The sequence below is a fragment of the Mycteria americana genome, chromosome 6 (assembly GCF_035582795.1).
Source record: "Mycteria americana isolate JAX WOST 10 ecotype Jacksonville Zoo and Gardens chromosome 6, USCA_MyAme_1.0, whole genome shotgun sequence".
In the NCBI taxonomy this organism is placed as follows: domain Eukaryota; kingdom Metazoa; phylum Chordata; class Aves; order Ciconiiformes; family Ciconiidae; genus Mycteria; species Mycteria americana.
This window is the reverse complement of record NC_134370.1, coordinates 66,016,195-66,043,299: the sequence shown is the minus strand read 5'-3', so window position 1 is coordinate 66,043,299 and position 27,105 is coordinate 66,016,195. Positions and strand designations below refer to the sequence as shown.

Below are 27,105 nucleotides of genomic sequence, written 5' to 3'. Positions count from 1 at the left end.
AACAGGAGATGAACTGTCAGGAACGTTTCACTAACATATTTTTGGAACACAAAATCCCATTTATCCTGAAGGGAAAGATTGTCTTAAATGTCGTCTAAAAATTGCTAAGTGACATTGCCTTGCCACTGTGCTGTGCCATAGGATGGGTGAAAGTCAAATGCTCCAGATCAGGACATGTGCTTCTCTCGGGATCTTCCATCCATTTTTCCTCCTTACTCCTGTCCTGTCTCTGGGTCTGGTCTTTGCCTATGAAGCCATAAGCAAGCCAGAACGCTGTTCTGCTTCCATGTGATAAACCCATAGCTGTGACACTTCCAGGAATAGGTGCAGAAGTTTATAACTTTGCTGGCTTTTGGGGGCTGTGGCTGGTGAGTCAGCTCCCTCGAATGAAAGCTGGAGCTATCTGGACTTGTGCAGGGCTGTTTAAAATTCATGCAAGGCATAAAATATGCTGTAACCTTTCAGCGCTGGCTTGGGGCTCCTCAGCAGTGTTGGCAAAATGTGGTCAAAGCAACACAGCTTGGATGAGAGCCCTTGAGAGCTGCTTTGCTGAGAAGCTGCTGCTTCTGGTAGGCAGCATCTCCTCCCTGCAAAAACAGAGCCCTTGAGAGCTGCTTTGCTGAGAAGCTGCTGCTTCTACTAGGCAGTGTCTCCTCTCTGAAAAACAGCCACATTTAATATACCTCTGTCTTGTTTGGTGCCAGTAAGAAGGAAGAGGAAGACTGCTTCTGTAGATACCTTGCAGTAGTAGAGCTGGTCTCTTTTTTTTTTCTTCAGCATATGTAAAGCAGCCCGTTACCAGGGTCAGTGGTCATCCTGGGCAATGGTCTTCGTGTCCGCTGAGAGCTGGATCGGTATTCAGGCTGCAAATGAGCCTTTACCAAGCTGCTTGCCTGGTGCTGTGACCTCTGAGCTCACCAGAGACATAAACACATCCAAGTGCAAATACTGAAAGTGAAAAAGGGAGCAGGGAGGAGAGTCCCAAAGCGTATGGGAGGGGGGTGTCATTTGTTTATTTTATTGTTTTTTAATTCCCTTCCCCCTTTATCCTGAGGTCGAGAAATGTTTTTTTCCAGCAGTGTCATAGTATGAAGAAATACAAACCCACATATTCCTGTTGCAATAAAATCTGCTGGTGGAAACCATGTGAATGTTTTGAAAGAGCAGGAGTTTCTTCACAGATCAGACAAATCACTAAGCATCTGCCCTGCATTGCCACACTGGATATGATGAAATATGACCCACAGTCCGCCAGGAACACAATTCATTCTTTGACGCACTGGGCAAGTGTCTTGGGATCTTGAAGAAAATACTTCAGAGATGCGGGGAGAGGGAAGGAAGATAAATAAACCTAGAAAATACCCCGTGTAACAGCTGTAGGGCTGGTGACAGGCTTCCAGCTTGAAAAAGTAGTCCAGGGACAGTTTTTCCCAGCTACAGTTTTGTGACCTTAGAGTTGAAATAACCCTGGCGTGCATCTCAGCAGAGTAGAAAAGCCTGCGCTTGGAGCAGGCACCTCATTTCCACTGTGCTTCCGAGGGAAGCCTGAAGTCTCTGTGAGTTTCTTACGCAGATGGGGTGAAGAGGATGTACAAGAGATGTGGCTTCAAAGGCGGTATCAGAAGGATGATACGTGCAGCCTGTGAGGGAGCATTGCAATTGCCGTTCCTGCTGGAAGCAGGAGCCCCAGAAAGAGCTGAGCATGGCTGGGGCAGTTGGTGGGATTGGACCCACTGGTTTCCCGGTGAGAGTCCCTTCCATGTCTTTAGTCTGCTTTATTTGGGAAAAGAAAGAGCCAGTGCTCACTCGTGTCAGTGTTTCTGGGATGCCATCTGAGCTCAGATGGCTGTACCTCAAAGTGGCCAGTGGGCTTGGAAAGGAGGGGTTTCACGCTGTGCTGCTGTGGATGTGGCTTATTTGTCCTAGTTCTTTCCAGGAGTGAAAACTATGAATTTCCCAGAAGTCAGGCTTTTCGTTACAGTGGTCTTGCTGGGCCTGCTGAGATATTACCCAGAAAATCTTTTCCGTGAGGTCACCTAAACCTCACAGATGTGCCTTGCAAGAGGGAAATACTTTTCTCCAAAAACCACCTCTGGTTCCCCTTTCACTTTGAGCGCCCGCAGCGCTCAGTCACTGCTGTAGGCGCTGTACGAGCTTGTACGAAACCCGTGAAGTTCCTGGGCTCTCAGGAGCTGCGTGACCATGGGGCTGGCAGCTGGCGTGTCCGGGGCCGACCCGCCGGTGAGCACTGGCCGCGTGGCCGTGCCGTGCGGAGTGGCTGAGAGCGTGGCTGGGACGCGGCCACACACACGGGCGCTGGGAAGGAACGGGGCATCCTTGACACGTGAGGCTGATGTCAGTGCTTGTGGCTTTCCACGTCTCTGAGCCTCACTGTGGTTTTTGGTGGGTTTCTTCTTCCTTTTTACACGAGCTCCTTTTCACAAAGTCTCGAGTTACTAATGAGGTCACTAAGAAAAGCTATGCGAGACTGATACGAAGTGGCATAGGACCAGACGTTGAAATTCTTCTTCCAGGAGAATCCCATAAAATTGCTCAAAATCAGAGGCCTATTTTTATTTTAACACCTTATTTAACATAGAAGGTGTTGTGTGCTTTTTTAACAGAATAATTAAAACTGCTAAGTAGAATTTAAGACATAATTAAGGACTTCTCTGGGATTATATCTGATAAATCTTATACTATTTTAAAAAATGTTCTGCAAAAGATTATTCTGTTAAATTGTATCTAAATTCCAAACAGCTTTTTCACCAAGCAGTATTATTTCTAAATTTCACAACTTTTCAAAAATTTCATCTCAGTATTTTCAGCCAGTTAGAAAATGCTTAGCATTGAACACGGTCAGATCTGGAAGACTTGCTGTTCGTTACACTGCTCTGTCAGGTCCTCGTGATTTCAGCTGACGGCAGTTAATAACGATAATATTCGCTTGTAATTACTTGGGGTACATTTCTTGTTTTCCAAAGGTGCGTTTGGCACTTGCAGAAAGCACCATTGACTCTCTAATATTTCACTGGGGGGATTAATCCTGCTGGGGTCGTCCTCTAAGCTCTGTGGGACCAGAAGGGACTGGACTGCTTTGCTTTGCACAGAGCGATGACCACTTCGGCCCATGAAATATTTCTGTCTTCTCAGCTGGCCTGTGTGACTCTCAAAGCATTAACACGGCAGAGAGTTAAACGATATTTAAACGACGTTAGAATTCAGATGACTGCAAAAACCGAAACCTCTGTGGGCTCACATATGCTTCACCACGTTTGCAGCACACAGCCAGCAATCTGTGAAACAGCCCATCGCCGACGGAAACACAAACAAGGGCTGTCAGAAAATTTCTGTTCAAAGGTCAGTGGTAAATGACAGACACTTAAACGTTGTTTTGTCTCTGTTCCACAAGCTGGAAAATAATAGGATTGGATTTTGATCAAGAACTCTGTTTTATTCCCTCCAGTCATTAGCTTTGTGGTCTCCCGTACCCTAAGACAAAGTGTAGCTGATAGTAAAGGGAGGAGAGCTTTGACAGTTCATTCATTTTTTGGATTTTTTGGGGGAGTTCAGCTATTTATATACAGTGAGCGCCGTTGTCTTTGACTGGTACTCGGTCTGTTTCTCCTGATGCTTTCCAACCTGAGACTGCTGCCCACCGGGCCGGCTGGCTGCTGAGCCAGACCCTCTAATACCCCAGCTCCCTGTGCGCCCCGATGCCGTCAGCCCGGGCAGATCAACCCACAACCAGTGAACATGTGGGTTTTCTTATTATTTGATACGAGGGCACAGCAAAGGCCCTTCCGCAGGGAACTGATTTCTGTTCTGAAGAGGGAGCCGTGGGTGATCCTCATGCCTCTGAGCCGTGGAGAGGAGTCTCCTGGCCGGCAGATTGGGAGCAGAGTCACGCTGGCTGTGGGCTGAACCTGTGGGAGTGTGATCTTGACACACAGAATTGCAAGGATTGGGGATTTGGACTATTTAAAAGAGATCTGCTGAACCTTTCTGACACGGTTTCAGATTGTTTTGCTAATCGACTGTTTGAACATTTTTGTACAGTTAGGGTTGTGGGGCAAAAAAACCTCAAACCACCAAAACCAGCTTCTTTTTTTTTTTTTAAATGAACATCCTCTTTTAGAACAGGAAAGCAGGTTGGAGCTTGCATAATACGAGAGGCCTCACTGCTTGGGTAGGTTTGCAAGTTCCCCTTGGGACCCACAGTTATATATATGTATATGCTCATATAAACTAATAACTTTTCCAACCGTCTCAGAGATGTTAGGAAACTGTTTCCATCATGATTCAGAAATGAAAAACTTCTCTTTAAAGAGCAGTAGCAGTGGATGTGCATGTAATCTTACATAGTGCCAAATGCCCTTCATACATGTTTCTAGAGAAGAGTTTCATAGATGTTTACCAGGCTTAAAATAACAGGGACGTGAGCCCGCTGGCACGTCCCCTCTCCGTAGCAATATACAGAGTAACAGTGTCCCATCGCTTCACGTTAACCAGCGGGACGTTGGTCAGAGGGACTTACAGGGTCTGTCCCCCCAGAACGTCACCTGCTGCTCTCCCATCAGTGGGACGCCTGGGGCAGGGAGGCTGAGCTGGGCTGGGCTGGGCTGGGAGTCCCCTCTTCTCTCGGATTAACTCCTGTTCTCCGAGCTTCCCATCCAATTTATGGTTCTGGTCACCGCTTTTAACACCCAGGCGGCTGCCTCAGATGCTTTTCTCTCTCTCTCCAGGCCACTTGCCCAGCAAACTTCAGGCCTTTTTCTGTCTGCAGTAGGGTTGTTTTTGTCTGGATGGTCACATCCAGGAGCAGTTTCAGCTTAAGAACAACATTTCCATGTAGGGTCAGAGTCTGCCACTGTACTTGGCACCTCAGGATTATTCCCTGTTAGGGGGTCAGGACCCCGTGTGCAAGGTGCTGTATAAAAATAAGAAATACAGGTAGCTCCTGCCTCACGGACAGTGCGATCTAAGCTTCACAACACATTTTCCATGTTAGCACAGCATTCTCTGCAGTGTGTTCTTGCCCTTCCTACGTCTTTATTAGGTGGTTAAGATCATCTTCAAGTGAGGAGCAAAACTATCCAGTATCTTGCAGATCAGGAAGAAAATGTCAGTCATCTTCTAACTCAGAAGAAAAATCCTTTTCATTTGCAAGAGGTATTGCATTTTCAAGAAAGCCTCATTTCCTCTCCTTCCTGTCCACCCTTCCACAGCTCCATGGTGTAGCACAGTATCGCACCCTTGCCTGCTCCAGCAGCTGAAGTGAGCAACGGAGGTGTCGTGTTTGGAGGTAATTACAGGTTGCTGCTCTCAGTCCTCACCCAACAATGTACCCTTTGCACAACGTACCTTAGTTGAGACTTCACGCTGTGTTTTAGCGTCATTTGGTCATTTCACTTCTAATAGTCCTTCCACTTCCATTATATCCCCTGAGTAATGCCTGCTTGGAGGACAGTGCAGTAAGTGACTTCTCCCTAATCTGATTTCTGATTCTTAGTGGCCTGGATAGACCAGTATTAGTTTGCTATTTCAATCTGATCCATCAGAGTCCTCTGCTGCGCAGGGCTGCTCTTTTATATCACTTACGTGGCAAAACCACAGCTTGATTCAGCTGGTCTCCAAAGCAAGGCCAACCAGGTCATGGGTGTGCGGAGCAGAGAAGATTAGCAGCCTCCCGCTGTACCAAACCCAGTGCAGGAGCTGAGCAGAGAGGTCTGCTGCTGGCCAGAGCTGCCGGGGAGAAAAGGGGCTTCTGCAGGCTATGAACAGGGTGTGTGATGCAGTGCAACGACAACTGTTTATGCATTAAATTAATACTTTGTCGTCTGGATGCTGGCAGGATTCACTCGACCCCTTTATCACCAATTCTGCAAATAAGGGACTGTTTCTGAGTGCAACTTGAAATAGAAATCCCCCCAAAAGCATTGGTTTTACGTGTCTGATGGAAGTTACAGTTAAGTCAGTCATCAGACACAAGTGAACAAGGTGAACAGAGTGTCAAGGTGGGGATTGGCATGGGTTTTGGGATGGAAGATCATTACACTCTCCTTTATGAAGTGCTATACTTCTCCCTGCCGTCCAAACCCTTACTGATGGATTGTAGTCTGGAAAGAGAGAAAACAAAAAGGAGGGGGGTACAGTGGTCTTTTCCTGAATTAAGGGACCCGAGTGTGGTGGAAAGAAGCTGCAGCTGCCCTTCCATGAGAAGATCCTTCCTGGGATTTAGGTGGGGTTGGTAATGCTCTGTGGATATGCCAGACCTGTGGGTTCCCAAGCTTGGAAGGATGTTGCAGTCAGACACAGTCATTACCACCCACCTTTGCTTCAGAGCAGCTGGCTCAGGAAAGGCACAACGGGGCAAATCACAACGCTGACAATGTAGTGAAGTGAGTGAGGGTCAGGGTAGGAATAGCTTTGGGACTAGTGATTTGACTTGTTGGGTTCTGGAAAAGATCTGCTTGAGTCTGATGGAGTTTGGATGTGTTCCCGATTCCCTTTGGGGCTTCCTTTTCTCGTGGCTCCCTGTCAGACGTGTTCATTGCTCAAACCCAATGAGGTTTCTTTACTTGGCGTTGCTAGACTGCATGTCCAAACCGAGATCTGAAATTCCACCATCCTCCCTCGCTCTGTCCACCAGCCCCAACCTGCAAGAAAGCACATGATCCTCCTTAACATCTGTCAATTTGGTTAACAGGGCAGGAAGATGAAGAAAACAGCACGTTTCTTGCACAGTTCAACGCGTATGTGGCTGACAGTGGTGATGTTTTGGTTTTTTTGTCAGCAAGCAAGGAAGAGAGACATGGTTGCGCTGATTTTTCAAGGTCTGTGGTCTCAAAGGCCTCTTTGCAGCTTTGCAAACTCTTTTGCAAAATCCAAGAGCTTTGAAAACTCCTGGATACAATTGCACAAATCTTGGGGTGGCATGTGCCAAAGTAAGTAATTCTGCTGCCTGTGCCACCTGTTTAGATAACCAAGCAGCTATCTGCCTGCCTGAGGCTGAAGTAAGGGCATAGGCGTGAATGGGAAAAGTTGCAGACTGGGAGAGGGCGGATCTTCGCATGAACTGCTGCCTGTCTCTCTCCATCATACACCAGCATCGCAGACCTCTGCTGTGACCTTTGAGGATGACTGAGCTTAGCGTGAGGATGAAACTGCCCGTGTGAGAAACATCCCTGTGAACTGCATCCTGTCACTCTGGCGGGACCTTGACTTAGGTCTGGGTGTGGTGAGGGGTAATTGCCTTTCCAGCAGAGTCAGGAATAAGGTGGTTTAAGTTGAGACCTTTCTGAGTACCTCCTTCACCGCAGTTTTCTTAGCTTGGCAGCCTCCAGCATTACCAAAACGTGACTGATGTAGGCACGGGGTGAAATGGTTCCTTCACTGCACAGAAACTAGGGCAGCTCCTGACCTGTCCCCTGTCCTGCTCTAGTGCTAGAGAGCAAGACAGGGATTTAGGAGTCCACTGACTTCTGCATCCCCCAGGAAAATCACTCTGATATGTACAGATTGTAGACTGACTCTGGGACTGATGGATACGTATTATGACGATTACTATAGTGCTTATCGAGTGTTTGGCAATTTTGGTATAAAGGCTTAAACTTTTATTCTTATAAAGGGATTGAGCTTGGGTGTCTGAAGCTAAAAGCAGAAGTTGCTACTATCTGAAATAAACAACTGCGAGGTAGGCAGAAGTGGCAGCATACTTGTGTGCTCGGTCAATTCAGCACAAAATGCAGGATGTAGCACAGAGTGAGCAGTAAGCAATATTTGGAGAGTTTTCCAGGACAGGCTTACTAGAAGGACGGAGTGATTGGTAACTACTGCCTTGACTCTGCCTGGTGGGATACGTTTTCTCACGCTGGTTGCAGAAGCAGAGGTGGGTGGCCCTCTGTCCTTTCCAGATCATCTTGAATCCAGCCCCAGTGACACCAGGTCTGGTTCTGGATCCAAGAGACTGAATTCCAGACAGATGTTAAAATCTTTGCCCCCTTTGCCCCCCCTGTCCCTGACACCAAGAGCTTTAGGGTAGAGTGAAAATGTGCATGAATCTCATGGTACTCACTAGGTCTGGAGCCAAGATCTAAGCAGGATGCATTCACCCATCATATTCCGCCTTTCTTCCCCAAAACTCCTCTATCTGTTGACTCCAGTCAGAGGTAATGAGAAGAGTATCCAGTAGCCTACACAGCAGCATAGTCTTACGTCTGTTCTCCATTTCCAAACCTTTGTCTCTGTTGTTCTACTTATGGGTGGATCACAAAAATGATTACCTAAATGAACCAGGCGCCAAAACACCTTAAGTGATCGTGTACTCCAAAGAACAACAATGATTAGGTCACCCTCCTTGCTTATCTCGGGTTCCCATCCTTAAAATAAGGGCAGCAATATTTTTGCTTTTAAAAGAGCAGGATGAACTTGTTCATGTTTGAAGTATTAATTGTTGTTATTATTATTACTCATATGGATGACAGGGAAGCACCTAATGAATTCTGGTTATGTTACAATAGGCTGTGACTGCTATTATCATGACTAATGCAGCATAAATTTACTAGGCTGCCTGTTTATACTAATGCAAACTCTACCACATACTTGCGGTCCATTACCAACAGATCACCGTGGCCAGGAAGTTCTTATGGTGCTGATTGTTTTGTATTACACCTCCGTCCTTTCAAAACACAGCAGCCTTGCTCATTCACCAGAGTATCTCCGCATGTGCCTCCGAACAGGAGTGGCCCAGCATGTTTCCTTACTGCCTAGCGATGGCAGGGTCTGTCTGGAGCAATTTCTTCCTTTCCGCTTTAAAAGACATAGAGAGAGAAGCAGCTCAGACTCCCAGCTGTTGATTTCAGATGCTTTCTGTGGAGTGGGTCCTTTCGGCTATTAGAGAATTGATGCAGAAAACCAAATTCCCTCTGAGTGCGTCTTTGCTCAGGACCAAACATTGCTCACCCGGTCTTTTTCCTTCACAGGGAGCGTTTCTAATTATATTCCTTAATAATTTGCTAGAAGTGACCTGGGGTGCGTGGGGTGATAAAATGGGCCATTAGATGTGTGTGTTTGGGTAAGCAGGAGTGGCGTTGCCTTCGCTGTTGGCTGTCAGACAGGCGTGACGCCGTTTCTCCCATTTGCAGCCATCGCACCGGGAAAGAGCAGCGTTACAAATGAATTGTCCTCCCCAGGAGCTCTGCCCAATCCTCCACAGGCCAAGCCACATGAGCCACACACCCCTTTCTGGTTAGGGCCACCTCTTCCCAGCAGCAGCCACTGGCCTGTGGCCCACACCTCCACCCCCACGCCCCCACGGAGGTTTTTGGTGTTCACCTCTCCCTCTTCCCAGTGAATTTTCAGCCAAAGGCCATCTCTGAAAGTTGACTACGTGGTGTGTTGCGTCAGTCCCTGCACAGCTCATGATTCAGCAGTTGTACAGGTTTCGTACCTGCTATGGACATGCCAGAAACCACAAATGTTCCTAAGCCAGCAACAGCAAAAGGAACTGGGAGTTTCCACTCAGCCAAAGACAATGTCTGCAGTACATTTTCTTGCAAATTGGTTTCCTTTCATTGCCAAGAGATGAGAGCAGGAAAAGGATGCCAAGGGCTGAGAGCAGGAAAACCAGCATCTGGATTTCTAGAGCCCAGAAAGCCCGAGATCTTCAAGAGAACAAGCGGCACGTTACTCTGCACTGGAGTCTGTTTAAAGGGAACAAAACTCCTCCTGGAAGCAAGGCCATTAAACCACTAAGTATTTTAGGAAAATTCCAGGCTGTGAGATCAATTAAAAGAAAACACTCCTGAGATGCATGGGAGCAAAATGCAAACATCTCTGCAGGCGTCAGCTTGAAAATATCATTATTCAAACAAATGTTGGCACAGGAGCAGTCGCCGCGGCGTACGAGCTGCGTGTCCTGGTGCCAGACCCCAGGCAGAAGGGCTGCCCCGCTGCTGATGGAGTCGTGCGTAACCCAAGAAGGGGCATCTCCTGGCATCCTGCGATGCCGCCTGCCAGCTCTGTCTGCCAGAAAGCCAGGAACGCGTGCCAGCGATGGCAAGATTGCTTCTCACTTAGCGTAGCAGAGACCGGGACACAGCCTTATTAATTTCATTCAACCGTTGGCTCAAATGAGTTGAGCTGGCAAAGAGAGCTGTGACAGCAAATGCTTATGTTGAGAGCACAGGAAGCCTTGTTCCCTGCCTTCCTCCTGCTCGTTTGCCACCCCTGCTCTGTGCAGGGATTTTAAGATCAATGCAATTTAGGTGTAAGGGGGAAGGGAAGGATTGAACAGTTGAGGGCTGGCAATAGAATAGCCAGGCTTTGCTCAGGGTTTGTAGTTGTGAGGTAGCCAAGATAACAGTGATTGGCATGCAGATGTCTGGAAAGAAGGGAGTAGTTAAGGTGCAGCCGAAGGAGTGGGAGGGATTGCTGCCTGCTCGGGCCTGCGGGTGATGGCTTACGCTCGGGAGAAGTGGAACACCATAAAAGTGGCACATTGTAAATGGATGGAGAGTGCGGGTGGGGGAGAGAAAGAGGGAACGGTGAAGAACCAAGCCTGGTCCATCCTGGATTTCCATCCTGCACTAAATTAAAACGCCCCAGGCCAAGGCTGAAGACGTTGAACTTCTTGTCAGGCCATTCTCTCTTATGCTCTTCGCCTCCCAAAGCAAAATTTTCTGGCAGCATGTGTTTAACAGTATGTGTTGCAGGCAGAGATGGGGATCCCCTTGAACTGTGAACTGTTGTAGGAATGGGAATCCTCTCTAAATAGCCTCGAAGTCATTTTCCCAACATGCTTGCACTGGAAGTGTGTGCCAGATCCCCATAAGGGCTGCTTGGCTGTGATCAAACAGAAGGCTTAATGATGGGAGATGCAAATGATTGCTATGGTTGCTGGTTGAAGACGATCTGAGCAGAAGTGGGAGGCTGAGTTCTCACGGAGCTGCTGGTGCGAGGCGGGGGCTGGAGTGGGGCTGGGGGGTTCGGCCTGCCATGTGCACTAATGTGTCTGGGGGTGACGGATCGGCTCAGCTGAGCACAGGGGGCAAAATGCGTGTACGTGGCTTGAGCAGGACTCCGAGCTCTGCCAGTGTGTGGTGTGGCTTTGACAAAGTTGCATTTGATAAATAATTTTAAGCATAAATTGAGTGCAAGAGGGAAGGACGGTGCTTTTAGCACTGCCTGGGCTTTCCTGTCAACTCCCACGGCGCACAAGGGACAGATTACCTCCCTTTCCCCGTGTCCATGTACCAGTACGCTCTGCTGTGTGCTGTGTTTGGTAGTAAAGTGTTTCGCTGCTTGGTTTGGGCTTCTGCCTGGAAAAAAATACATACCTGGCACCCACCCAAGAGCTATTTATAGCAGGAGCTCCTAGAAGAAAGTGTGACAACTTTAGAAAACAAGGAACTGCCAAATAATCCTGTAGAGAGCAGCAAATTAACCCCCCCCCCAACAGCCCCAAATCCTAGTGAGAATCGGTACCAAGTGACTTAATGAAGGAAACACCACCAACAGTCAACAAGGACAGCTTAAGAGTCCTGCACGAAATGCCACATCCCGGGCAACAGCCCATGCGAAAGATCATGTGAGCTTTTTTGTCCTTCTGACAAATCCTTTGGAAACAAACCCCGAGGACACGAAGACTCAATTCCCCAGCGACACAGCACAGTGTCTTTGAAGACGCCTCCACTATGTCAATAGCGATCTGTGCTTCAGACTCTTTCAGTCCTCAAACCTTTCTTGGTTTTGCTGCGCATCTTAAATAAGGGATCTGCTAAAGAAGAAAATACCTCTCTAGTATGACCTCTGAAATAGGTACCTGTACAGCTGTTGGACTGGTTGTTCCCATCAAGTAGATGCAATTTTTGCATCAAATGTCGTTTCCCCTTTCATAACTCACAGACAGCAGATGTTTCTCTCGCCGTGTCGGGAGCTGATAGGCAGAGGTCTGCAGGGAAACCCAGACTTTATTTTTCACTCTGCCTGGCCAGCTATTGCAACAGGGTGACCTTGACCCTTCCTGGGCGAAGGAAGTTCAGTGTCTAATTGAAGCACTGAAACCCAAATATGTAAAAACAACAACAAAACCCCAACCAAAACCCCAAACCAGACATTACCTAACTTCTACGTGGAGCAGAGTCCTGTCTAGTATATCATGCTGCCTCCTTCCCGGTACTGCTCTTTAAACACCATTTATGTTGTATGTTTATACAATCCATATGCTCCTTGCAGTTCTGCGATCCCTTCACTTGTTCCACCTGCTGGACTAGTTGTAACAGGCACTAAATTATGGGGGTTTTGTTGCTTGCTTGCTTTATACACATGCAATTTCCTGGTTTATATGTCCAGAGAGGTTTTGTAGTCTTTAATTTAATATTATTCATAGATTTTATTGAGTATTAGTTAACTTTGTAAACCACCTTAATGGGCACTGTCTTTTTAATTCTACAGGGCAAAACCTATAGAAACAAAGGAAAACGGACCCAATTTGTTATAGCTAGTTTACAAAGAGCCCTTGAGGTGACTGAGCATCACTTTCCCTTTTTATTGTATTATTTCACACATTTCCCAACTCCTGTCAATTCAGATCACACCTAACCTCTCTTTCCTGAAGCAGCCTCCGCATGCAGCGTGGCTGCCCCTTCTCCCTCCAGCACTGAGCCAAAACCCAACATCTTGTCAGTTATTGTAGGCAGAAGGAAGACGACTGGCATAGTCTCGTGGAGTTTTCTTTTCCTGCTGCTTACTGGAAACGTGCAAAATGCTGTTTTTCTGAACGCTGCTGCATACTGCGAGACTTTGTCTGTGCTCGTGGATCCAAACGCTTTGCATGCAGCGCCTTGCCCCAAAACAATTCCCCTGTGCTCTTCTCAAGGCTACAGGCCGGTTGCTTGCTCTCACTGCCATCTTGTTTCTGTTTTTCTCTGTCTCTCTGTCATACAAACCTGCAAAATAAAGAGAGAAACTCTTCTGCCAGAAAGCTGGATGCACACCTTTCGCGATGCAGCAGCGTGTGCCTGTGTTTCAACTGGAGGCTGCTGTTGTCACAGCACCGTCTCATCATAAAGTTCAACCGCTTCATACAATCATCTCAAAAAAACCCTTTCAATCCTGTTGAACTTGTAATGCTATCACGTCTATCATGGAGATGACCAAGAAGCATTTTCTACAACTATACAACTACACGATCGGTTAATGCATCTCCTTTACGCAGCGAAAGCTGCCATAAGCATTGAGATAATCTATGACCTTTTCGAGGTATCCATCAAACGCTGTCTGGCGCATCGGTGGAGCGTGAGATACAGCGCTGGTTCGTATAGCTGGAATATGTTTGAATATCAGCTACACCGTATCCTCGACGCAGCATTAATTAAACAGAACGGTCCTGCTTCAGGCCCCAATGGACAAGCATCCACATGGCAACTGTGAGCCTTGTCGGCAGCAAGAGATTAAGGAATTAATTGGCAGGGTTAATCTTCATGTCAGGGTTGGAAATGAATTGTTAATTTGTTTGGATGAGTGTAAAGTCCTCTCCCAGCGATGGCAGGTGGGATCACATGAGAACAAGCCTGCGAAGCTGCCCTTCCTGGGGTCCTTTCTATGTAACACCTCCTGCAAACAGACCTCTCAAATTCTGCGCCCCCGACACGCCAGACCCCCGCGCGGGGTCGGAGGAGCAGGTTGTGCCGCTCGCGTGTAAGCTCACGTCCTTTCAGGCTACAGCACAGCTGCTCTGGGCCGTGAGATGGGAGAGGGCCTGGCTGCGGCTTGGAAGGGCCCCTTCGTGTTACGGCTTTTCTTTCTGGTCTTGCTCCCTTGTGCTAAGCAGATCTGATTGCTGCATTGCAGATGCTGGATCAGGCCAACCTGCTCTAGGATCTCGGAGCGAGGGAGAGATGTGCTGGCCCCGAAATGCCGCTGTTAGGGCAAGTGGTACCAGCCTTGCACACGGTGAGCAAAACTCAGTAGGTCTGTACGGACGCTAAACCCCCTCAGACTCTTCTCTCCTCCTCCAGGACACTGTAGTACGAATCTGTCACGTCAGCTAATGCTTTTCCCTTTCTGCTGCCATTTTACACTCAGGACAGCAGAATATTTTCCATTTTAGTATCTTTCTAATCTGTTAAGGCTAATGCATTGGTCACATCACATTAAGACATAGGAGGAAAGCACTTCAGGGCTTAAATTATTTAAATGGCAATTTAACTTTTTGTCACTTATGCTCTCTTTTGTGCATTGATTAATCTAATTAGTTCAGCAATAAGAATCACTTTCTCCTCGTGCTGTGGTCTGATGCGTTGTGACTGACACAGCCTGATTCTAGATGTGACATCAAATAGGACTGGCCTATACAGCAGCCTGGGATCTTTCTGGGTGTGCAGCAATCCTGTTTAAGACCTTGCGGTCAAAATACTGCCCTGTTGCCCATGCTTCAGTTCGCACCGTCAGCTCTTACACCCGCTCTTTAATTTTCCCTGAAGCAGGGCTGAGGAAAGCGTGTGTTCGTCTTTCTTCCCCAAAAACGGAGGTACCGCTGTTCGCAACGCACAGGCACTACAAGGTCTGACCTGAAGACGTGTACGACAGGAGGTCAGGGTGTGGTTACGGCCTGATCCGCTGAAGTGGATTTGTAAGAAGTTGCTATTATACATATGCAAGATATGCTCCTCATTTTTGGAAAAGCCTTTGTGTGTGTATATAAATATCACAGAACTGGGTACTGAAGTACAGGTACGATCACCGTCTGTTGTTGTGTGCGACAGTCAGTGGCAAGCCACCTCTCTCTGTGCCCGACGCCTAATTTATGGGGAGGCTGATGCCGTTCCAAGGCACTGTAAAATAATGGGAGTTTTTCACAGCCAAAAATATTTGGCTGCGTTTAGCCTACATCTCTGCATCCTGTCTGCGCACATTCTGTGTCACCACGTCTGAGACCACGTCCTGCCGGTAAAACTCCAGGAGTCGGGTGCAAGGGGTTGTTTTGGGTGTTCAGGTTAAATCCCCTCCCAGAGCAGCGCTCGCCGCTGTGTCTGTGTCCTCTGCCCGACACCGACCGCCTCTCCTTTCCTTATCGCCCCACTCGTCCAGCATCCATCCCACAACCCCCACACCATGCCTGCCTACCATTTTTACCTCTGTTCTCCTGTTTAATGTCTTTATGCTGCTCTCCCCATCTGTGTGAGCCTCCAGGGACTTCCACCTGAGTCTTCTGCTGCAAGCAAAGGATCAATGAGCAGTTTTGCTGGAGAGAGGAGAGCAAGGCAAGGGTCTCCACAGAGGTTTGGGATGCTGAGTACAGCTCGAGGCAAAGCAGAAGGGCTGGTCTGATGTTTGGGTGATGCTTTTTGTTAGGCTGTCACAGTTGCTGAGTGCTAAGTAAAAGTATGCCTGACATGATACTTACTTAGGTATCCTTAATCTGACCACAGTCACTTGTTATTTGAGGCCACAAATAAATAAGAAACTCTGCCATCAATTGGCACAGCAAATATCTTGTGCATTTGTATAAAAATGTTTTGGGCTGCTCTGCATTCTTCAGATTCTTTGAGGCCATCTATTTGTAGGTGTCTGCCAAGCACCAGCACTTGCTCCTACTTTCACCTTGCATTTCATGTTCTCCTCACCGTACAGACAGCCAGATGGTTGAATGTAAGCCAAAACTAAGAAGGATTTCCTCTTTTCTTTTGAAGGGACGGGTGCTCAGAGATTTATCAGTAATACAGTTGTACTTAATCAGATAGAGGCTGTCCTGTGTAACTAAGGCAGCCCGCAGCATGTTGCTGGCATAAGCAGCTACTCTAGTGAAGTCCCGCTTGAGTTGCCATTTTGCATTCCACGTAAAACCGTGCTTTATGTTTTCTTGCCTTATCGTTATTAGCCAGTTGTCCTAAAATGCCAATAATGCGGTGATGTTCTAGTACAGCTTTTGTGTACTATCATTTCATATGAATCGTTTAGAAATTATGGCCACTTCGTAATTTGGAACAAGACCGTCACCCTCTCTATGCCACATTTAATAAAAATTTTAATATTAAAAGTGAATGACTGGGTTCGTCATAGCCCTAATTAGTTCTTTAGAGAATCTACTTTGTGCACTAGCCTGTACTACCCGTATTGATGTTAACATATTATATAATCAGCTTTAGAAAACGCAGCAGTCGGAAAGCTGGTTTCTATGTCCCTGTGCTCATTCACTACCCTAAGGAGAGTACTGAAAATCAGCAGAATTTTACTAGAAAGTTGGCAATTCTGCTGTGGGGCTTTTTGGGGGGTGGTAGAGCAATTGATTATCTTCAACTTTGGCTGCAACTGTGCTCTCCAAACACTTCTTTATTGAGACATATATAGAGATTTTACAAAATGAGTTAGATGTTCCCTTTTGCTGTTCAGATTGGGTGGTGAAGTAATGGAACATGCCCCAGAGTTGATTAAATTCTCTCTCTTACTGTGTATGGGAATTGTGCGTCTCCACACAAACATCAGAAGTATCAGAGCTGCAAACACAAGCCTGCAGTATCTGCTCTACCCCTGTACAGCAGAGCATATTGTTTACTACCTGCTTAAACACTAAACGTATTTTAATAGACAAGTACAGTTTGTCAACAGAAATAGTCCCCTATAAAACTGAACAGTGGATGAAGTGGAATTGCTACTGTGAACTTAGTGATAGGATATTTTGGGATCCTTTAGTAAGAGACCTTTTAGAAATCTAAGACCAGAATTTGAGGTTTTGCATTTTCCTTTCTACAAGTCATGACCCCCCTCTGCAAGCTCCAGTGCTTGAACACATGATCCTCAACAGCATCTGCACCTGGATTTTCCAAGGAGAGCTTTGCTGTCTTCCCTCCAAAGTGGAAACAGGAAGAAATCAACCATTCTGTTTGTTCCTCAAATCTTTGGTAGGCAGGACCCTGACAGAGATTTCATCATCTCATTTATGGCTTAGGTGAGCTATGTGGTAGGTGCAATTGGTCATCTGTTTCCCCATGGTAGGAGGTAATCTGCTTTAGTCATTCTGTACTATGGTTATAAGGTTGTTCTGATGTATTTACATCAATGAACCACACAGTAAAGATCGTCTTGTCTAAAGGAAACACAATAAAATATCCTGTAAAATTAATACATGAAATGAGAAATCCAATTAGAGCACACATCCTGCCACTTCAATCATTATGGGTAAGACACCCACAATGAAGTCCTTTATATTACACAGTAAGTGGGAAGCAGGCCATGTTTGATAAATTTGTTCCAATTCTTGGTTATGGATAGTTCAGGGAACTAAAGCAACAACAGATGAAGGCAAAGTTCCCAGATCAGAAAAGAATTAGATCTGTGTGTGTTCAAAGTCGGTAGAATACCAGTATTTCTTGACATGGCAGCCATTTGTCTTAGAGACACCAAAACAGAGATGAACAACACTACGTAGGTTTAACACTTTTATTAACAAAGAACCCATGGGGCTCATTCATTAGTACAAAATACAATCATGTTTCTGTATGTTAAACAGCAATGTTTGTTTTTTTTATTTTGTCTCTTTCAAACTGTTTCACAGTTATCAAAACAAAGCCCCTGCATATTGAACTTATTATTGTGCAAACTAATTATTTTAAGGATCAATTTCTGCACTAAGCCAAGTGTCAGAGAGCAGAATTTAATCTTGTTTTCACCCCTCCTTTGAGGGGCCATGTGTGCTTCCTAAGAAACACATTCTAGTTGTTTGTCTTTTTTGCAGCAAACAATCTAAGGCCACAGTTTATCTGCAAATAATGAAAAAACGACTCAAAGGTTTTAGGAAACAGGAAAGGAAAAAAAAAGCACATCTTTACCCTTCATGCTCTTGTTTGCTTGACTATCTTTACACCAGGTAGCACACATCACCTATCGGGTATTACAGTCCAAAAAAGCACCTAATGTTCTGTAAGCTAATATTTTGAATTATGAACATGCAGTTAATACACAGCCACATTACCTTTCAAGTAACTGTAATGGTATCTGTTTAAGGAAAATATGCTTGTTCCCTTTCTGGGTGATGTGAATGAAAATCCTGCATTGATTGTATGGGCACGCCATCACTTAAAGGCATGAGAGCTACATCTTGAGACTGAAGATAAATACTAATGTTTAGAATGTCCTTTCTAAAACATGCACTCAAATTTTGGTTAAAGCTGCATTTGCTATAGAAGACAATACTTAAAAGTTGCAAACGAAAAAAATAACTGCAGTTTGGAAACATGAATCTCAATTAGTATGTCTTTTAGACTGATGTAGAAGTGACTTGAGGTGAAGTGCTAGAAATTAGACAATGTAAGGAAGTCATACTAAAAGACAACTAAAAATATATATCCGTGTAAGCCTGTAGAAAAATCCCTGCTTCTTAAATGAAGACAGATTTCATAAAAAAAACCATTTAACCTTTTTTAAACTGCAGTTATTGATGAAATGAAGGAAACTCAATCACTGTTCTTGTAGTTATCAGAAAGTACAATGTTTTACCACATGAAGCACCGGGTTTTAACCCCAAACCCTTCTGTAAGAGATATGGAATAGTTCTAGTAGTTCAGAATCCCCTGTAGCTTAAAGACTCAACTGTAAACGTGCGTATTGAGAATGCTGTGTTTCTGCTCCTTTAAGTGATCTGTTGATGGCGGCTTACTTGTTCCAATTGATGCTTGGCAGGAAGCAAACATTCTACTTTAAACGAAGGCAGCAGAAGGGCCAAGTAAAATGCTGTGCCTTCATTCTTAGCAGCAACAAACTCTCACTGTTCTAAATGACCTGAGGAAGAAAACATTAAAATATTGCACCAAAACAAAATTAAACAGCAAAAACAAACAAGGAAACACACTAACAAAAAACAGTATGGATAGCAAATGACCAGTGCAGCCCCTGACAATAGATCTCTAGACAAAAATGCAGGAGTAATGAAAAGCTTTGTGCCATTACCAGGATTTTGTTCCCCTGATGTCTGCTTTCACTTCAGTTATAAGCTATGTCTATTCTGGGTATATTTACACCTCTCCCTACGCCTCCTATCTCATTCACTAACCACAGAAACCATTTAGGGTCCCTTTTAGAACCTTGAAGTATACTGGAGCTTTAACAAGACTTTTTTTGGTCTCAAATCTGACCGTAAATAAATATCCAAAACAGAGGTAGGCTTATAAAGGCTTCTGAATAAATAAGTATTGTCCGTTTTGCTAAGTATACCTGCTGTTGGCAAAAGGATTCTCCCTTGCCATGCTTCCCCTTATCATGCTATCCATAGGCTTAAGATGCAGAAAAAGAACTCACAGTAGAAAAGGCTAGAATAATTCCCTTAAGAAATCCCTTGAAAGAAAGCATAGTGCATAAGCTCTTATCAAAGTTCAATTTTCTTTTACATACTCGTGTCTTTCATTCAGTAAATGGTTGCCTTCATAATATTGCATAATAGCTATTCTGTCATCCATGATGTCTTTAGAATCATTATGAATGATGCAATAGTACCACTTGGCAGTTGTTAGAAGGGCAGGTTTTCATGAAATACAAAGTTAAGCTAGAGTGAAGGCTTCGCTCCACATTTAGTAGTGTTCCTTTCTTGGATGCAGACAGTGCAAAACTGAAGCCCCTTGGACACTGGAATCTTTTGGAAATGTTTTCTTACCCCACATTCTGTTCTACTATGCAAATTCTACTACGGAAGTTCTCAACATCAACATAATTACGTAAATTCTTCCAGAGTGTTCCAAACAAAATATAAATTCTTTTCTCTTCAGAAGATCCTTACATCTCCTCCTTCTACTTCATGTAGTATATCCACTTTTTAGAAAGCATTCAGTATTTTCAGGTACTTCTCAAGTATTCCAAGCATAGCTGCTCCCACAATATCCTCTGTGCAGACTAATCCAGCAGATTCTCTTCCATCACCAAACATGCTCATACCTCCCTCTCCATTCTCCTTTGCCTTTCTTGTACACAAACTTAAGTTTCGAAAAAGAAAACTGTTTCCTTTTTAGCTGCGCTATCAGCTTAAGCAGCAGAAAGACTAAGACATTCATCACAAGGATGCTCATTACAAATCCTCTTCAGAGCATGAATGAAACAGGCTGCATTTCTTCTACATCAGTTGGATGTGGATCGATCTACGGAGAGAAGAAAGGCAACAATTACTGCCTATCATTCTTGCATTTCTGTATGTGGGTTTTTTTTTTCTGCCATCTGACAATAAAAACACCACCTGCTGTTTATTTTTTTACCTCTGAATAAAGAGGTGGAGGCTGAAACCGGAACTCTTGTATGTAAGCAAAGACAGGACAACACAATTGTTCCTCACAGTCAATTGGTGGTGGATAAGCAGGAACATGTCTGGAGAACTCTTCCTCAGACACTACATCAGCATAATTTGGTGGTGCTGAAACACAAGAGATGCTACTGTCAAATTTCAAACTATTCACTCACAGCAAGACAACATATGTATTACAGTATCCAAAACCATGAAGACTGTATTTATTAAACATTGTACTATTGTCAAATTGTATGAGTGCACTATACTCACAAATGCTGTAACTAGAATTATGTTTTTAGCAAGCTGAGGTGATTCAGCAGAACACTACAGATGCTTTTAGGGCTACTCCAACAACAAACCTGTGTTGTATGAAGATATATTCAGTGATGATTAACTTTAGGGTGTCTACCTCCAAAGTAGAATTCCCACTATCAGAAGTTAGCTATTTCAAGATTCAGCTGAAAGTAGGCAGATAGGGGTAAAGAGAGACTTAAAGGCTGGAGTTAGGGTATCCTCACCAATCCTTTTGGATCTTGACTTAGATTTATGGGCCTCACTTCTCATGAGTCATACTTTAATGGCCTACATCCCTAGTAGTGCCCTTACACTGGCACTACTATCCTTCTGTTATAGACCATACTATGCTGTATTATAAAGAGTTCAATATGTATTACCTTCAGGGTGTTCTGGCATGGTCAATGCCAGCCAACTCATATCCATACTGAACTGGCTGGTAATGCTGGAGTTTCTGCTTGAAAATCCAATACATGGAATAGTGCCAATCACCAGAGGCATTTCAATCATCAATTTCTTAGCACCAGGAATATGGATATACACCTATGTGACAACCCCCAAACAAAAGAAAAAACATCATGAGAGCCCATTGAATTGCTGCTCCTAGAAGCTACCCTACTCCATATACTGCAGATCATTTAAAAATTCAGTTCTCTCATCCCAGATATGTTTAGCTAATACTCTGGCAGCCTTCCTTATTTTCCAGCAACTTCCTTCTTTCTGTACCTTATCTCTAGATGGCATTAAAAAAATACAAAACAAATTGACAGAAATAATTATGCACTTGACTTTGTCCTATCTTCCCATTTCTGAAAAGAATCACTGGAGGAATCCATTCAGCTTGAACTACTTTCCTCTCATAACCTCTGCAGGTCTAAAACTAAGCTGCTTCTCCCTCAGAAACATTTTTCCATTTTCCCCATTATTCCTATCTTTCCATTTCAGAATCTCTTCATTATCTTCAGTCTCTCACCTATACAGTATGGTGCTTATTTATATTTATTGTTGTTCACAAATTCAAAATCTAAAAGCTGCTCAGTAGAGAAAATTCTTCTGTTCCCAACGCAATGTAGTATTTAAGAGTACGTACATTTGTAATAAAAATCCATACTTACAGCTAATGAATATTCTACTCTAATAATGCAGCAGTCAAGTATAGAGGGGGATACAGGTGGGATTTTCAGAGTTTTCCCATTCCAGGTATCTGTACTCCCAGAGGCAATATGGTTTCCTCGGACATTGGCAACCATCTGACGGAAAGTTTTTGTCTTCCCACTGGCCAGGTAAGTTTGTGTTTGGAAAATGGCAGCTTTTGGAACAATCAAACGAGAAGAGCAGTTCTCAATTTCTGCATAGATTGGTATGGCTTCCCCTTAAAGACAGAAAAAGTTCAATGATTAATTTGTATTTACCAACTTTCCTCTGGGAGTATCAAAGCATGTTATGCAGCACATTCATCATCTGCAATGTTATGAGAACAATACTTGTTAGTTTCCTCAAGCTAGGGGTTTTTGTTTGTTTGTTTGCGTTTTTTTTGGTGGGTTGTTTTTTTTTTTTCTTCCAGAGTGGCACCCAGGCAGAATTATAGCCACCTACTACATTTTACATATAAACAATGATTCGTTTTGAAACATTAAGCGTAGTATGAACAAGCTATAAAAGCTTTATTTGCAAATTACATGCCAATCTTCCTTTCATATAATACTAACTGAATTTCAGAATGTTTTATTTTATTTCCTCAATGTATCTAATGTTACCAAGATGACAAAGAAGCTGCTAAAGCTCATTCTTACAGAAGTGTAAACCTACACAAACAGGACATAAAAACCTGATTATATCCCCAATTAAGTATTTTATCCCAAATAAAAGCATTTTATTGTTCTTTACATTCAAATGTACATGGCTTTTCCATAAGATTACTGACTAACAGGACTTCCTTTCAATTTATATTCCCAAGGGGGAAGTGAGGAGAAAGGCAAGATGATTTTTGTTAAAGCAAGTTGATATAGATCTCTGTTTACTACCTACTAAACAGAACTATTCTTTCAACTATAGTGTTGGCTTCAAAGAGATTAAAAAAAACTCTATTACATGTTTTAATATTCACATTTTGAAGATAACTACTCTTACCATTACAGTATCCCTTCCTCTCAATTTTGGCACTGAGAGACACTGGCCCAGAGGTGAAAAACCAACAGCCAACCATCTTCTCCTGACTTCTTAGAACAGGTGTCTATAAAATATAGAGTATTTTTCATTTTATGGCATAAAGCTATCAATCACTTGCAGTTTAATGTTATTCATATCAGTCATTGCAACCTAGCCCTAAAATCCACTTGATTTGAATCACTGTACTACTCAATGCAACTGGAGTTTTGCCACCATGTAAAATGGAACCAAGGTTTGGCTATCTGAACACATGGCTGTTTTAAAATCCCAATCTGCATTTAGACCATATCAACTAGGTAACACAGAGACCAATGTGCATTTGAACATATCTGTCTTCAAAAAGATTGATTTAGCAAATTTTATAGGTGTGACTTTTTAAAGGTCTAATGGAGTACTGCGGTATTTATGCCCATGTTCCTCAGTGCAGAAGAATGCAGAATTAATTTCATCTGCAAGCAACTAATAGTTAAGCTGGTAAACTGTTTTTAGCTTTGTATCCTTCATAAGAAAGGATAAATGTATACACACTGGGCTAAGGTGAGGCATCTTCATAACTTGAAAGCCACACAACCCCCCAAAAATTTAGGCTCATGACAAAAACCATCTTAATTATTCATGGCGGACTGTCACCTTAGATGACATTTACCCTGTCTGTAAAATTTTTGTTAGAATTAACTTGCAACATACAAGTACACATGTCAAGGGTCCAAGCCAGGATTCAAGCCACTTAAAATGATTCACTGGGCACTAGCGCCCAGTGAATATAATTATGAAGTCTAAAATTTGTGTTGTTTTGCGCTTTTTTGGTGGTAGCCTTGGAATCCATTAAGACAGGCACTGCCTACTTTATGTGCCCCGCAGCCCTCTCCTGTGCAATAACCTATGGTCTACTCTATCCTTGCAGTATCTACAGTTGCAGTATTTAACGGTTAGACTCGGTGATCTTAAAGGTCTTTTCCAAGCTAAATGATTCTAGGATGCTGTCTGGATATGCTGCCTTCATACTTCTGTCATACATTGTTGAATATAAAGACTATATTCTGCTTACAGATGTCACTGACAAAATACTTCTCTAAGTTCTCTCTAGAGACAAAGATTAAAATGTAAGCACAAAGAGGAAAAAACCCTGCTCAAAACATTTCTTAGCTACGTTCACATCATGATGAAATGTTAAAATTATCCTAGCATTTCAAATAAAATAGAAATTACTCATTCATATTTAAATGAATAACCATTTAGATCCAGTTGCTATCATGAAAGTGCAAGGTATAATTTTATATTCTTTTCATAATATGGGTTGAGATAAAAGAATCCAGCTCATTAGCTTCCATCTTGCCTATTTTCTCATTACTTAATGCCTGATCTTTCTTATTACTCTACAGTATTTCTAGCGATTATTAGAAACTCAATGCTTTAATGTGGCCAAATCTGTCATAAGGAAATAACTGAAAAGATCTCCGAAGCAGCTGCATGCACGCACTTAATGTTAGAAAACGACATGCAAAATGGAAGGATACGTAACATAATGGCCAGAGCATAAATGACAGGCTGGGCATGATTAATACTCTTCTATAATTACTGTTCCTCAACCTACTATTATTGTAGAGTTTAGGACACTGCAGCCCTGTGAATGTAGTTGCTCTCGTAAGAGTAACTACTTTATGCTTGTGCATTATTATTATTAAGCCTTATTTATGCATCTGAAGCCTGCATAACTTTTTGGCAAGAGCATCTCTGCCAGCAGGGATGTAATCAATGGTATTAAAAAAAGCCACTCTGTTTGCTATTCACACAACCTAAGATCATCTATTTATAGAGAAAAGCTTAGGGAGCTTATATGCTTTCAGAAGTCAGAAAATGACACTCCAGAATAACATGGAAATGGTTATGGCTGGATGTGACTGCTTCTTGGAAATGATTTTTTCGCAGCTGGCTTTAAAGGGGGGAGGAGGAGCGGAGGACCCTCTTACCAATAAAGCTGGTGAGCTGACGTCGATATGGCTAATGACCTGAAGCTCCGTCTGTACACTTTGATCAGGTGCTGCAGGCCTCTCCAGAATTGCTTTCACATAGTACTGAATACTGCCATACTTCCCAGTAAAAGAGGTCACCAGAGGTCTGAAACAAGCATTCATAAAGCATTACCGTAAGTTTACAATTCAGTTGCAAACATGAACACTTCCTGTGTACATAAATGTTTACCAATTTACAGCTTGGACTTTTAGAGCCTTAGGGAAACTGAAGCAAAAAAGGCATGTCTATGTGGTGGTTGATTAAGACAAACGTATAAAGCTGACCTATCAGTTTGATATTAAAAAAAACACAAGTCAAATTACATTAAGTTAATGTTCCACAACAAGCAGTGTCCAGCACAATCCCTTCAGGTTGGATTATTTAACTTACTCTTGAGGGAGTTGAAAGCTGAACGGAAATTCATGTCTTCCATCTAGAAGAATTAAGCTTTCCTCACCTGTAGGAAAAAAATGAATAGTATGTTTTAGTTATTCCATAAATAGAAGAACAAAGCAGACGCTTTTATAAATTATTTATGTATAAAAACACCCAGATGCAAGGGACTAGGAGAAGTTTTTATTGATCCCAGTGGGTTCTGGATTGGAGCCCATGCTTTATTTATGCTGTGATGTGATTTCAATGAAAAAATCAAGGAAACGTGGAGACCTTGAGTTTCAGTTCAGGACTCTGGCCAATTTGTAATCCAAAATGGCTTCTGGAAAGCGTAAAGTAAGTTTCTTTTCCTTTTCAGCAGGACAGCAATTAATCTACTTTTTCAATTAACAATTAAACTAACTTTTGTGCTAAAAAGCTGCAATTTAAGGTCAGTGTTATGAAATACTATTAATCTACGTAATCTTAATGTATTCATGGAGGGCCTACTATTATACAATTTTTAAAGGCCTAAACTTTTCCTACAGATAAGCTTGAGATGTGTTTCACCCTTACAGAACGAAATGCCACTTCCCTTTAATTTTTCGACACTGCCATAGGGCTGCAGTGTCTTGAGTGACACAGCCAGCTAGAGACCTGTGCAACAAAGAGCTTCCTCTGCTTTCTTAAGCCACTGCAAAAGGAGGCCGACCGCTTCGAGCGTCTTCCACGGGCAGCTTCACAGATGCTGCTTACAGAGCCACAACGAACACGCAGGTGCCCGATGTAATTCATGTAAGAGCCAACCTCTGCAGGAAACCAACGCAGAGTGCAGGAAACTAAGAGCTGCAGACTTTCTTCTGGCCCTGTTCCGCATTTTTCAGCCGTTTATACAAACAATCGAGTGACCGCTTGATGAAGCTGAGGCCACCCTCCCCTGGGCACACACGTGAAGGCTGTGGCTACACCAGCCAGAGGTTTCCAGCCCGGGAACGATGTCCGCGTTGGCCGGGCACCTACCCAGGCCTCACGCCGTTTCTCAGCATGCAGGTCCGATGCCGATTTCTCCTCGGAGAGGATTTCAACCCCCAGCCTTCCCCCTCTCTGGGAAAAGCAAGGCGTGGGCTCTTTCCTGCGGCGGGGTGCCCTGGGGCCCCTCCGCCACCCCCGCGGAGCAGGGGGGGGGGAGCCGGCCTCGGAGCCCTACCCTGCCGCCTTCCCCCGCGAAGGAGGCGCCCGTCCCCCCGGTCCCACCCCCGGTGCCGGCGCGGCGGCCGGCCGGGGAGCCTCCCCTCAGGCCCCGGGCCGCGCCCCAGCAGAGCCACGACCCGCCGCGCCCCCCACTCCCGCCCCCCGGCCGCCCCTCACCTTCGGGCGGGTCCCGCAGGAGGCTCTGCCGGATGTCCAGGTAGCGCACCTCCGCCTCCCGCCGCGGCCCCGGCCCCGGCGCCCTCACCGCCACCCCCCAGGTTCCCGCCCCGGGGACAGCGCCCGAGCTCTCGCTCCAAGCGACGCGGGCCCGGCCGGCGGCCTCCAGGCGCAGCCCGCGGAGCGGCAGCGGCCCCGCCAGCTCCAGCAGCACCTGGCCGGACACCGTGTCCCCGCTGCAGTAGCCGCCGCCGCCGCGCCGGGCCTCGTCCTCCAGCACCAGGGCCAGCGTCTTCACCGTCCCGCCGGCCCCGGGGCCCAGGCCCGGCCCGGCCGCCGCCATCGCTCCCCGGCTCCGGGGGAAGCCTGCGGCCGCCGTCGACGGTTGCTTTAAAACCCGCCCGTCTTCGCCAGCGCCCGCAGCGGAAAGTCCCGCCCCGGACCCCTCCTCATTGGCCACCCCTCAGCTCCTCGCCCTACTATTCGCCGCGGGCTGCCCCTGGGCCCCCTCCTCATTGGTTCCTCGGCGGGCGCACACTCGGAGTGCGTCACGCTGCGTGATCACCGCGGCGGAGCCAATCGGGTGCGGACGGCCGCGCGTGGACAGCGCCCCGATTGGC

The 27,105-nt window shown here is 44.9% G+C and overlaps 1 protein-coding gene across 1 annotated transcript; it reads right to left on the bottom strand.

Annotated features, from left to right (window-relative positions):
- Positions 1-17,437: 17,437 nt before the first annotated feature.
- ARRDC4 (arrestin domain containing 4) lies at positions 17,438-26,892 on the bottom strand. Its single transcript, XM_075506281.1, has 8 exons — positions 26,486-26,892; positions 25,136-25,202; positions 24,703-24,850; positions 22,694-22,796; positions 21,679-21,935; positions 20,944-21,106; positions 20,241-20,395; positions 17,438-20,126 (listed from the first exon to the last, which is right to left on the bottom strand). The coding sequence occupies exons 1-8, from the start codon at positions 26,826-26,828 to the stop codon at positions 20,070-20,072; spliced, it is 1,293 nt and encodes a 430-aa protein (XP_075362396.1). The 5' UTR covers positions 26,829-26,892; the 3' UTR covers positions 17,438-20,069.
- Positions 26,893-27,105: the final 213 nt, after the last annotated feature.

Bases quoted from the DNA above. Each gene is read 5' to 3' on its own strand.
- ARRDC4 (XM_075506281.1), bottom strand. From the start codon at position 26,828: ATGGCGGCGGCCGGGCCGGGCCTGGGCCCCGGGGCCGGCGGGACGGTG. The intron at 24,851-25,135 runs GTAAGTTAAATA...TGCTTGTTTCAG, and splicing joins AGCTTTCAACTCCCTCAAGA to ACCTCTGGTGACCTCTTTTA. The intron at 20,127-20,240 runs GTAAAAAAATAA...TTCTCTCCGTAG, and splicing joins CTCCACCTCTTTATTCAGAG to ATCGATCCACATCCAACTGA.